The sequence below is a fragment of the Bos taurus genome, chromosome 10 (assembly GCF_002263795.3).
Source record: "Bos taurus isolate L1 Dominette 01449 registration number 42190680 breed Hereford chromosome 10, ARS-UCD2.0, whole genome shotgun sequence".
Classification (NCBI taxonomy): Eukaryota; Metazoa; Chordata; class Mammalia; order Artiodactyla; family Bovidae; genus Bos; species Bos taurus.
The window spans coordinates 58,629,306-58,642,989 of NC_037337.1; the positions used below are offsets into that span (position 1 = coordinate 58,629,306).

General features: G+C 42.1%; 1 protein-coding gene across 1 annotated transcript; it reads left to right on the forward strand.

The window, feature by feature from the left end:
* Nucleotides 1-144: 144 nt before the first annotated feature.
* On the forward strand, nucleotides 145-13,127 carry LYSMD2 (LysM domain containing 2). Its single transcript, NM_001075485.1, has 3 exons — nucleotides 145-430; nucleotides 10,743-11,071; nucleotides 12,291-13,127. The coding sequence occupies exons 1-3, from the start codon at nucleotides 155-157 to the stop codon at nucleotides 12,331-12,333; spliced, it is 648 nt and encodes a 215-aa protein (NP_001068953.1). The 5' UTR covers nucleotides 145-154; the 3' UTR covers nucleotides 12,334-13,127.
* Nucleotides 13,128-13,684: the final 557 nt, after the last annotated feature.

The following is a 13,684-nucleotide window of genomic DNA, read 5'->3' on the forward strand; positions in this document are numbered from 1 at the left end:
CCATGGCGGGCCCGTATCTTCCCACCGAGGCCTCCAGCCCGCCGCCCCCGCGGAACGGCCCTTCGCAGCCCCTGTGAGGAGGAAGAGGAGGTGGCGGCGGACGAGGCGCCGCCCCTTTGGCGAGCTTCCCGACCCGGCGGCCGCCGCAGGACCCATGGCGGATTCCTCGCCCGCTCCGTCCCTGCGGGCAGGCGGCCCCCGTGAGCCCCGGCCCTCGGCCCCCTCGCCACCGCCGCCGCACTCGCGTTTGGGCTCCGAGGCCGAGGAGGCCGAGCTGTCGCTGAGCCTGGCACGCACCAAGACCCGCTCGTACGGTAGCACGGCCAGCGTGCGGGCGCCGCTGGGCGCCGGCGTCATCGAGCGCCATGTGGAGCACCGGGTCCGCGCCGGCGACACGCTGCAGGGCATCGCGCTCAAGTACGGAGTCTCGGTGAGCAGGGCTGGCGGCCGCGGGCGGGGGCGCAGCGGCTCGGGGCGGGGCGCGCGAGGGGCCAGGCGTCGAGGAGCAGCCAGCGGACCCCGGCGGCTCGGCCTCGAGCCGCTCGCCCAGCGCGCGCTGCCGGGACAGCGACGGAAGGCTATCCCGGGTGGGCGCATCGAGTTCCCGATGCCCTGCTCACACTCGGATAGGATCCGCCGCGTGAGGAAGGCCAAAGAGGACCAGGGCATCGGCACCACCTGGACCCAGATTCGCCCGATTTTCATTCCGGGTCATACTGCTATGTAATATTTCCTGAAAGCCGAACTGATGTGTGGGTTTGGGCAGATAATTTTGTTTTCTGGGTAAACAAGCACTATGATGGGTCAGGAAGGGTACAGTTGTTCCCGCCGGATGGTTCTGGTTCTATTGATTATGCTTCTTTATTTAGAAGTGAAATTACACTCCTGGGCTCACTGGCAACTGTGAATGTGACACCTGTCGCTAAGCAGTGGCCAAGAATGTGGTCCAGGTGAGCTGGAGAGCTGTGTTTATTATAAATTTATAAGTGCAGGTGTGCCTGTGCCTTGGGCCTATTGCATTACACCTCTGGGAAGAACATGGAAACCCGAGGGAGCATATTTTTCATTAAAATTACTTATAATTAACTCTAAACTATGTGATAGCCTTTTTACATATGAGTTGTTACCAGTTTTCACTGTTCTTCCCTGAAGCACCCGAGACAGCAATAGGAAGAAAGGTGATCTTGTCTTTATCTTTCTCTGCAAGTGAAACTCTTTCTGGCTCTTCACCAGTGACAGAGACTGAGTCATCTCGTTTGCACACCCAAGCTGGTGTGTGTTTACCTGGCAGGTCCTACTGTCATTTAAACAGTCTGAGAGCAGGGATCTTGCTGTGCAGACATGTACCGAGGATTTCGTGCCGTGGTTTGTCCTGTTCCGCCTGCTTGGGAGTTTCTAAATGTGAACATAGAACTTCAGTCCTTATATTTGCATTCATGGGGACTGGTTTGAGCCAGAAGAAGCAGTTAGGAAGTTATCAGTAGCTACACCTTCTGCTGAGGGCCTGCTGTGTGCCAGGCATTGCATTTGTCCTGTACCATCTTGTTCTTACTCAGTTTGATTTCCGCTAAGGCTTGGAGATAGGTGTAATTAATCTCCTTTTTACAGAGGAGAAGTAAGGATATTTTCCAGTATTCCATTCCAATATTCCAATGCTTATTCATTGAGATTAGCTTGAATTAGCACAGTGATAAAACATTTGCTTTGCTCTAGGTATTACTTCTGATTTCCATCCTTATTTTTATCCTAGTCTTATCAAGAGCTATCTTGCTCATTTTGATTCCTCCAGAAGGACGGTCTTTTCTCTGTGGTTTCTGTGCATCTTTTCTATTCAATACTAGGCCAGGCTCACTGTACCTAGGAATCCAAGATATCCAGAGAGTGTCATTTCCCTGACCCCTACCCACAGCAGTCTCTCTGCTCCTCATTGCCCTCCATGATTCCATTTGGGTTGCTCAGAGCTCCTGAACATCTGTTCACTGCAGTTCTCCACCTTTGATCAAATGCTTTCTAATCCCTGTTTTCGCTGATGTAGAGCCTGTTCTTGATAACTTTATCATCGCTTCTCATTAAAGTATAAGTCAGATTTTTTATTACCTTTATAAAGACTTAATTGTATGATGTTAAGCTCAAATATAGTGAATTGGGAACTATAATCTGTAACCACAATCTATTTTAGTGTTTCTCAACTGCACCCCTATAGATACTAGGGACTGGATAATTCTTTGTCTCAGGGGACTGTTCTGTGCATTGTAGGATGTTTAGCAGCATCTCTGTTCTCTGCCCAGTAAATGCCACTAGCACCACCCCCCCACTCCCATCTAGAAATTCATTGACATATTCCCTGAGAAACCCTCCCTCTTGGTTGAGTACCAATGGTTCTCATTTATTTTGGACTTTGAACTCCAGTTGATGAAATTTTTAGAGACTCTTCCCACTGGTTATACAGAACTAGTAAAAGTGCAGATACTCACCATAACAGTGAAGTGATATTATTGCAGTTATTAACTACAGATGTTTGGATTTATTCATTGAAAATTGGTTTTATGTGGAAGTTAAAAAGGCAGAAAGGTTTTTCATTCCTCAATTAAACAGAAAGAAGTTGAGTTAGTTAAGTTTCTCATATTGATTGCCAAGATCACCCACATCGTATTTAAATTAAATTGCCTAAAGGAGTAGGTGATGAGAAATTGGAGATTTAGAGCTTATCTCAAACCTACTGGATCAGAATATCCAGTAAAGGAGCCCAGGAATGTTCCTGTTTTATAAGCATGGCCCCTTTTCTCATTCAAAATGCACTGTCCCTTCTTGGGATCTTTGAACTTGCTGTTCCATCCATCTGTGGGGAGCACTTTCCCTGATAGCTGTGTGCAGGGCCATGTCATAGCTGGGGGAGCTGTGCAGTCACATAAACTCCACGCTTAGAGGAATCATGCAGTTAATGCTCTGCTGTTGCTGTCTTTAAATATTTAATAATTTGTTAACAGTGGCCCCACATTTTCACTTTCCTTGTGCATGTGTGCTCAGTCACTTCAGTCGTGTCAGACTCTTCGCAACTCTGTGGACTGTGGTCTGCCAGACTTCTCAGTCCATGGGATTCTCCAGGCAAGAATACTGGAGTGCCATTTCCTTCTCCAGGGGATCTTCCCAATGCAGGAATTGAACCCATGTTTCCTGCATTGCAGATGAATTCTTTACCAGCTAAGCCACCTTGGGACCTGCAAATCATGTGGCTGATATTGGCTTTGTGACCTGCTTTCTCACTGCCTTCAAGTCTTTGTTTAAATATCTCCTCCTTGAGGCCTTCCAGGCCACTCCATGTCAAATTGCAAGCTTCCTTCACCCCAGTGCCCTTCCTCTCTTTCCTGTTTCGCTTTCTCAACAGTGTTTATAATTCATCAGAATTTTTTTTTTTCTCCAGCTTCTACCTTTCTGGTGATACACTAGTGAATAACTAAAAGTTCTTATCCTCATGGAGCTTATATTTTAGTCAGTGGAGACAGTAAGTAAACAAAGTATATTATATGTCAGGTACTGACAAGCAAAATGAAAAAAAAAAAAAAATTAAGCAGGGAAAGGAGATTAGGCTGGTGGCTGTGGCTGCAATTTTAAATGTTGTGTCCATGGAAGACCTCAGTGAGGGAAACTGAAACTACCGGGGATGAATCGAGAAGCTATTAAATATAGTTCAGATCTCAGACAGACTTGCTGGGGCTGGAATTTCCAGGGCTGTGCTTATCTGCACTGAGACATTAAGTCCCTTCCCCTAACCCAGTATTCTGTATTTTGCTACAGCTTTTTCGGTGATGCCAGTTCCTTTCATTGGGGGCAAGCCTGTGAAGGGAACTGACCAATCGGGCAGCTGCTGGAAACTTTTTGTTTCGAAGCCCTGTGTATAACTAGAAAGTGAGTGAGGGGCAGCAAGGGCAGCTATTATTTGCACACACTTTGTCTTTTTTGTTTACCCCCTCACAACTTCCCTGACCTCTACCCTCTCCAGACAGTTGTGCCAACCCCCCACCCTGTGTCCAGAGTCACTTCCTGTCCAGTTTTATTCCTAGGGTCTTCTCTTTGTCTTCCAATGAGCTGTTGAGCCCACTTGCTTTTTCACACTTCTCCTATCAGAAATCACCTTGCTGAGAAAAGGTGAAATGATTTTCATTTTAGGGGGAACAAGTGCGGTGAGTTAGAAATGTAAGTGTATGTAAACTTTTGTGTTTAGAACTTTAGCCCCTTCTGCTGTTACTGGAAATTGTTGACTTTGCTGGTCAAAGGGGAGAGAACCATAAATAAATGGTATTGCCTGTTGTAAGAGGTATGGTACTAAGGTAGCCCTTAGTAGCTTTAGGGTTTAATAGATTCTCATGCCTTTTTTATTTAAAACCAACTTTATCAAAGTATAATTTATATACTATAGAATTCACCCATCTTAAGTGTACAATTCAAGGATTTTTCAAGAGTTGTGCAGCTGATCTCGGGTGGCCTTAGCCTGCAGTGGCTTGGAGTGGGGCTTAGGTTCCCAGTCAGAGATTGAGGCCGGGTCACGGCAGTGAAGGCGCCAGATCTTAGCTACTAGACCAGTGGTCAGAGACAAGGGCCCTGACCCTTCGGCTTTGCAGAAAAGAATTTCCACGGAGACAGAAAGTACTGAGGCAAGTAAAGTATTTATTAGGAGGGAAAAAAGAGTACAGTATGTGTGGATAGACACATGGGCAGATTCAGAGGGAGAGTCCCTGAGTTGTGCCCTCGTGGCAGTTTGAATTATTTTTTGGGGCCTTTTCTCCAGTTTTCCTTTGGCCAATCATTTTGATCTGCCTGGTTCACAGTCCATATTTGGTGTATCTCAGGATCCACCCATGTGTCTGCACACATCGCTTAGCCAGGATGCATTCTACCCAAAAGGTGTCTGGGTAGAACATCCCTTGACAGAATTCTCCTCTGGCCTCCAAGGAGCCTTTCTGCGCATGTATGGTCAGGGAAGTCTCCTGACTTCGAGAAATATGTGGTCTGAGCAGGACCCAGCCTCCTCCCCTTTATTGTCCTGCTATTCTTGTCTTCGAGTTTCCATCAATAGAGAATGAATCTCCAATTGCTTTACTCTGGGGGGCCCATCTGCCTCTGGCCTTCCAGCCGTGACCACAGTCCAATTTTAGAACATTGCCATTACCTTGCAAGGATCCCTTACTCCCTGTTCCCTTCCGTCATCCCAGATAACCATGAGTCTGCTGTCTAATCTCTAGGTTTGCCTTTTCTGGACATTTCATAAATGGGATCTCATATATTATTCTGAGATAACATGGAGAAGAAATAAATTCTTTTCCTTATTAGCACATGGCAAAGGAGAAGTCTGATCATCACTAACCCTTAGAATTTAATAGGAGACAGCCAGGTGAGGAGGTTGAATCCAGCACTCACTAGGAAATGATCTTGAGAGAATCCTTTAACATTTAAGTCTTGTTTTCCTATAATGATAATAATAATCAAATGAGAGTTGAGTGTATATGAAAATATTCCATAAATGACACAATGCTGTGTTAAATGTTTATTATGTATCCTGAAATGTTTGGGAGGGTTTGTTTTTTTTTTTCTTTTAAATGAATGGAGAGGAAGAAAAAGAAGCTTTGAATATTGCATCTCCAGTTAGGTAGGTGGCCTGATGAAGCTGATCCAAAATAGCCTTTGGGGAGAGTTCTTGTTCAGGCCCAACAGCAGCTACTGAGATCACTTTTCAGGAGACATTTTGTGAATTCAGAGTGAATTCACCTTTGCACCGTGTATTTACAGGGGAGTCATTTTAAACAAGTTGTTGATAGATTTGTTCCATCTGATTTTACCACAGTGGTCCTTGGGGCTGTCCTGTCAGCTCTTACTCGATTATTCCATAATCTGTTTCTTAGTGAGCAGATGGTAAATTTCACTGAGTCATGCTACTCAGTCCTGATTAGGAAAGACTTTTAAAATGAAAACATTTGGCTGCTGTATCTCCCCCTCCTAGTCATCTGCCCTCAGGAAACAAAGGGTTGTTTTGCATTACTCTGAAAAGGTCACACTTTCTATTTTTATCACTCATAGGGTAGTTGGAAATACTGAAGGAGGGCAGGTGGGAAAGGTGTAGAGTTTTTCAGCTCTTCTCGGATTGGATCGTGACTTTTCTTAATTTTATGTGAGGTGAAATTCCCAGAACCTTAGACCCATCTAAGTTCAGATGAAAGTATAAAACATTCCAAAGCAAATTAAAATATTTCACTGTTTGGGATTATTTATATCCCTTGTCTGTGCTACTGCAGTTTCTTATATAACTGGGCTTCCTGTTTCAACTAACACCTCTTTCTTACCAATCCATTTTCCATAAAGTGGGATGATCTTCAAATCATTCCGCTCACTTCCTCCACACACCCTCCAATGGCTTCCCATCACATTTAAAATAAAATCCAAATTTTATTTATTATATGAGTGGCCTACAGCTTGCTCTTTACTCTACATTTCAGCCGTGAAATTTCAGCTGGGGCCTTGTAACTACTGTCTCTGGCAAGAATCCTTTTTTGTTTCCCCTGACTTTTTGCATGGCTGGTTTCATTCCTTAACTTTACTATTGGTTACAGAGTTTGGAGCCTATACTTGTAAAAAAAGAACAAGTTAAGATCAAATTAAATAGCTTTTAAAAAGAAAAAAACTTAATGCTGTTACCTTGGGGCAGTGACAACATGTTATTCATCTGGGATTGTTTATATGAAATTTTCTTTATATATTTTTACTTTGTGGGAGAAGTATTTTTTATTGAGAGAAAATTCCTACCTCCTTTTCATTTGCTGAATACATGTTAGGATCTGCCCTTGTTGCTTTCTCAGTTTTAACCAAATTTAATGATAGTTGCTAGCATTTTTAAGTGCTTCCTGTGTGCCATGCATTGTTGTAAATGTTTTACATGAATTAACCCATTTAATTGTCATAATAATCATATTATATAAAGTACTATTATTTTCCTTAATTTACAGAAAATAAAACAGACATAGGGAATGATTAGAAAATGGTAAAGCCAGGGCCCTTGTTTCTGCTTGCAACCTTATATTAACCTCATTTATCTGTTTTCACCTTCAGTTTCAAATCTGCCCGTCCTTAGATTGGTTCCCACCTTGATGCCAACTGTGGATGTTGCTGATGTTCTTGATGCTGGCATCTGTGTGTCATCTTAGAATCTAGATCATCAGACTCAACATATAACTTAAATACTTGCTGGCAATGCTGAAATGGAGGTGAAGCAGTCCCTGACCTGGAGAAGCTCATAGACTTGTTAAAAGAGGCAGTTCTATTATTGCATCAATGGTACAGTGGCATGCACGAGAGCTGGGGGCCCAGCCCTCACTCCCTGGGGACTCCCTGGCTTTACCCAGCTGTGGACTCAGTCGCTTGTCTTGTGCTTCCTGTCATAAGCCCCTTGCCTGGCTATGATGGCCTTTCTTGCTCTAAGTGATAGATGTATCAGAGTCCCCAAAGACCACAGCTAGCGTACTCCAAGGTGTGGCCCTTGAGGGTTTAATGCAGAGACATTTGTAGAAGTGGGAATAGGATTAAGGGATTAAGGGATGGTAAAGACGAGCAACAGCAGGGAGACATTACTCCTAGGCCTGAGGGCCGGGGGAAGGAGTGTGGTACCCGAAACTGAGGAGAGTGGGAGGAGTGGACAACGGGGCTCCAGGCAGGAACTCTACCACAGAGGGATGCAGGTATGGGAGTCATGGTGTGGCCATGCTGCTGGTGGCCTTCTTTTGGAACACCGACCGGAATTCTAAGAACAAGGGGCCTTGGGAAGTGCAGTTCTGATGAGGTCAGCCTCCTGGGGTCAGAACAGGCTCAAGAAGACTGGGGTATGGATTGGAAGCTGAGGGTGGGTTTAAAGGAAGAAAAACCAACACAATAGGTAACTTACTACTGCTTTCTGGTTACTTCTCTGGGTTCATCTTTTAGGCCTATTTCTCTGCACACGTGCGTGCATGGTTAGTCATGTCCAACTTTTTGTGACCCCATGGACTAACCCACGAGGCTCCTCTGCCCATGGAATTCTCTAGGCAAGAATATGGGAGTGGGTTGCCATTTCGTCCTCCAATTTCTCTGATCTATGTTAATTATTAATCCATCCATCCTAAGCACTTAGTGTGTATATCTTTGCTCGACCTGGGAAGCTGTAGAAATAACAGGTCTTGTCCTGAGGGAATTCACAGTTTATGGTTGATGTTCCCAGCCCATACTCAACAACCAGATCCTGGTGTTCCCAGCTGTTTCTGCCTTCCATCATTATTTCCAGATCACAGTGACTATTAGCAATTATAGGCCTCTGCCAATAAGTATTTCAATGGGTGCTGTATCAATGAGGTTCTTGCATTTATAAGTGACAGAAAACTCAAATTGAACTAAGCAAAAAAAACAAACAAAAAAAAACAAACCCCAAAATGTGGCATTTACTGGCTTATTACTGGAACTGAAGGGCATGGGGGTATTTGGGCTTCAGGCTTTGGTTCAGCACTCTAATGGATCTCCTCCAAGGTGACCTTGTAGTTAAGTTCCTTGTGGTAAAGGATGGCTGCAAGCAGCTCCAGACCCATCTCTTTCTTGAAGGAAAAATAGAAGTCCTTCACTTCCCGGACCCAGCAGAAGTCTCCTTGCATCTCTGAATTGTTCTGAGGTGGGACTGTGACCTGTCAGGACAGCTTGGGCACCGTGATGCTTCAAAGGGCAGGAATGAGTCATGTGTTCACCTTGGAGCCAGGAGAGGGCTCAGTGTCCTCGGAAGCCCTTGTACTAAGAGAGATGGAGGACGTGGTGAAAACAAGAGGCCCTAAAGGCAGACTAGGATATACCTGAACCTGCTCTGGACACATTTTCAAGTTCTTAAAGTGCCTCAAATCTAAGCCTAAACTAGACCAGAGACACTTAATAATTCTGAGATTTTAATTTTGTCTCTAAAATGTATCTGCATATGTTCTTTCTCACCCTTGCCTTCTCTCCTTTAACTAGAAACTAGAACATAAACGACCATCCTACACAAAAAATAAAAGATAGCATTGAATGTGCTATTTTGTGGATTCAGCTTATAGTTAGAAAGCAGGAGGAACAGGGTGTATTTTATTTGACTTATTTTTTCAGGCGCTTTGAAGTAGAAATCTAATTCTTTCACTCAATCGATTTGGCATTAAAGGATCCCAGAATTGGGTTCCATTAGTCATGTACTTTAATCTTGGTGTTGTATGGACTTCAGAGTCAGACAGAAATTCTGGCTTATACAGAACCATGTACACTTGGTCAGATCAGTCATCTCTTGTGCCTTAATTTCTTCATAGGAGAATGGAAAGTAAGTACCATTTACTGCTAAATTGTCTCTCCCTTTCACATCTATGTCTTTACATCTGTGTCTCTATCCTGTATGCATATTTACATATAAACTCCCATTTAATCCCTCCAACTACCCTGTGAAGGGTAGATGATACCTGTTTTATACACGAGGAAATAGGCATAATGAGAGAAGTAACAAATTTATGTTCAGTTTGTGTTGGTGAAGCTGGATTTGAAACCAGATCTTTCACATCCCCAAGCCTGTGTGCTTAGCTATTATTCCAAGCTGTCTTGTTGACATATCTCACAAGATCAGATGGTGTAGTGCATGCAAAGAGCCTACTAGCATGGTGCAAGTTCGCAGGCTAGTTGGCTGGAGAAGCCTGCAGATGCATGATAGTGTGGTGTGATGAACCTAAGCAGGTGCTTCCCTGACAGTTCTGCACCAGCACAGCCGAGGATGCTGTCTGCACCTACCTGCATTTGGGGACCTAGGCATGCCACTTCAATCTCTTGAGTCTCCCTTTCCCCATTTGTAAAAGAGATAATATTGCAGAACTGTTAGGAAGGTTAAATGAGGTAACACATACAAATTCCATTTCCCCTTTCATCCCTACCTTACATCTCCATTTCTTTGGTTTGGAGGAATTCACAGGCTGTGAAAGAGTTTGAAGTTTTGAAACCTGTATAAAATTCTGGCTTCTGCATCTCCCCATTGCATGATGATTCCATGGCATATAATCTCCTTATTTTGTTTCTTTTATTTGTAAAGTGGATTTTCAAGTACCTAATCCATAAGGTAGAGAAAAATAAGATACTCCATGTAAAGAGCTCCCTACCTCTTTCCTTACCTCTCCCACTTCTACCCATTCTTCAAGCCCCCATCTAAAGTCAAAAGAGTCAAAATCGGAACCCCCACCTTCTCCGTGAGGCCTTAATGACGGCAGTCCCAGCCTACACCATTCTTCCTAATTTTTGTACTTTCTTCCTTTACCACCTTCTGTGTCCATTAAATTTACCAAACACAATTCTAGAGATGGGAAGCACTCCATAAAGAAAATCACTGCACTGTGTAGTTTGTTTAAATCAGATAATAGAAATGTTAAAATATGATTGAAATGTATTAAATAATTGCTAAATATTCTACATTTTTTAACTTCAGGGATTTAAGTTGCTTGGTAAAAGCTGCCTTAGAGGGGAAATAATACAACTGGGGAAAAGTTAGTCTTTCTTCTTATAAAATTGTGAAAGAGAATTTTCTGGCATCTCTTGAAACAACTGGGGGTGTCTGGGAATCAAGAATCTCAAATCCAGAGAAAGCATATTTTGCTCATGAGTATTTTTAGCTTATGTTGTGTAATAAGCCCTACTTTTGGATTTATTTATATGTAACTGTTTTTTTTTAAACATTTTAGATGGAACAAATTAAAAGGGCAAATAAACTGTTTACCAATGATTGTATATTTCTGAAGAAAACTTTGAACATCCCAGTTATATCAGAGAAGCCTTTGCTGTTTAATGGACTTAACTCAGTAGATTCTCCAGAAAATGAAACTGTTGATAGTTTTTCTCATGAAGAGGAGCTGGTAGCGGCTGGGGAAGACGTCTCTCCTCTCAGCCCTCAAGAATTGGATGTTCAGCCCATGCAGCCTGAGGAAGTATCAGCCAGAGATTTTCTGCAGAGGCTGGACTTGCAGATTAAGTTATCAACACAGGCAGCCAAGAAACTGAAAGGAGAGAGCAGGTAAAAATACCCTGGAAAAATGTCAGAGGCTGAGTAAATTCCTCTCAAGATGTCCTTGCTTGGTCAACTTGTCTTTTTTTGCCTTTAAAACTAGATTTTAATGCTAGAAAAGCATTTTTAATGTATAAAGTGTAAACAGAGCTACTGCATTCTATATAAAGCATTGTCTGTTGCAGTGCTTTTATTTGTGGTACTTATAAAAAATTTACTTCTTTGCTTTAATAGCATAACTATCCAGCTAAGCAATTCTGGAGAGTGTCCAAGTAGACCTCTAGTTGATACCATCAGAGGAACCAGTGTCCTAGAGAATGCTTGTAAAATGCTGTTCTTTATGAAACTTGTCAAGGACATTGTCTATATTGGTTACCAGATGTTTCCTAAATAAGGTCTCATGTGAACTTTTCCCTTTATTCTTTAATTTGGTACTAAGGCAAAACTTTCTCTTATAGAATCGATTTCCTTCTTCCTTTATGATTCCTAGAATGACACAACTTACTGTGTTTTCTTTTTTGCCCTGGCTACCAGAAAGCTTGCAGCCAAAACTGGTCCTCAGTTCAACTAACCATTGCTGATGGTTAATGTATTTTGTTGTTATTTACTTGCTCAGTCATGTCCGACTCTTTGTGACCCCATGGACTGTAGCCTACCAGGCTCCTCTGTCCATGGATTTCCCAGACAAGAATACTGGAGTGGGTTGCCATTTCCTTCTCCAAGCGATCTTTCTGACCCATGGATTGAACCCGAGTCACCTGCTTGGCAGGTGGATTCTTTACCACTGAGCCACCTGGGAAGCCCTTAATATATTTTATCCTGCTTTCCATAGTCCTGATTTTTAATTTCTGTTTTACCCATCTTATTATATATATATGCCTTTTGTTGTAGGTACCTCAAATCCTTTTGACAAAGAGGTAGACTATTAAAGATACAAACAAATATAAATGTGAGTTTAATTAACTTATAATTTAATATAAATTTATATAGTATAAACAAATACAAATATATGATAAATACTATTCTTTATTCCAATAACTGAGACAGCAGTAAAATGAGGACAATGAAGTATACCTTAGTGTTTGCATTTTGTACAACTTTCAAGGCATGCATGATGTTATAAATTGATATAACTCCTACCCTGGATATTAAGTTGTACAATGAATATATGTATTTTCTGAGTACAATTTTTAAACACTGATTTATGCTGTGTTTCTTTTTTTTTCAGAGATGAAGAAGGTCTCTATACAGCTTCCCTTTATCACAGTTAGATGATCAGGGGGCATAATCTAACCTGGTTAAGAGATGGCTGGATCATAAAGAAACCAACAACAGATGATTCAAAAGCATCCTTTTGGATTCTCATAGCAATGGCACCCCACTCCAGTACTCTTGCCTGGAAAATCCCATGGACGGAGGAGCCTGGTAGGCTGCAGTCCATGGGGTTGCTAAGAGTCGGACACGACTGAGCAACTTCACTTTCACTTTTCACTTTCATGCATTAGAGAAGGAAATGGCAACCCACTTCAGCATTCTTGCCTGGAGAATCCCAGGGACGGGGGAGCCTGGTGGGCTGCCGTCTATGGGGCTGCATAGAGTTGGACACGACTGAAGCGACTTAGCAGCAGTAGCAGCAGCAGCATACATCTTTAAATCACAAGTAATTAGTTCCAGCTACGGCAGTTGCAATGAAGTCACTAGTTTCCTCAGGCTTTCTATGATTTTCAGTCTTTATTATGGCATGATAGCAAAACTGTGTCTTAATGCTCATCACTTTTGCGGGTGGTGGTAGTTTTTAGACTAGCTTTTGTAAATACTAGCTGACATAAAGCCTCAAAGACTATTTACATATTCAAGCTGAAACAATGTTTATCTCCTGAGAAATCCTAATTATGTGAAAAACATGGTTGCTGTTTAAGTGATGCTGATTTTGCTATGTGTTTATAACTTAAGTGCTATATATATATATATTTCCATATGTATGACTATAAAGCAAATTTTGTCTGCTATTTTGTAAAAATAAACTACAGAAGCCTGAATGAGAAAATAAACTATGTTTTCATAATTGCGTCTTCAGTTTTTTCCAACAAATGGGAATACTAGATTTTTAAATTACAGTTTTAAATGGTGACAGCTTCTCTAATGATCTTTATTGTTATAATCACAATTTTGGAAAAGGTTTCAAAAATCTAAAAGCAAATAAATTGCAATTACCAGTAACTTTTGCATCTAAGTAATATCTGATTTGTGTTTCAGATATAGTGAAAACATGGGATATATCAAAGAAGAAGTAAACAACACCATGACTAGACACACTGGTAAATTCTAGCTTAAATTTCATTGATAAGTCATGTTATAGAATGTTGCAGTCACTGTTGCTCATTTGAAGGACTAAGGACTTAGTTAGCTTTTTAGTCACATAATTTGTCTTTTATATGTGTACGAGTTACAGCAGTAAACTTTAAGCAATGCATTATTTATAATGAAATATTTTTTATTGGAGTATGATTGCTTTACAGTGTTGCATCAGTTTCTGCTGTACAATGAAATAAATCAGTGATATATGTACGTATATCCCCTCCCTCTTGGGTCTGCCTCCTATTCATCTCCCCATCTTACCCC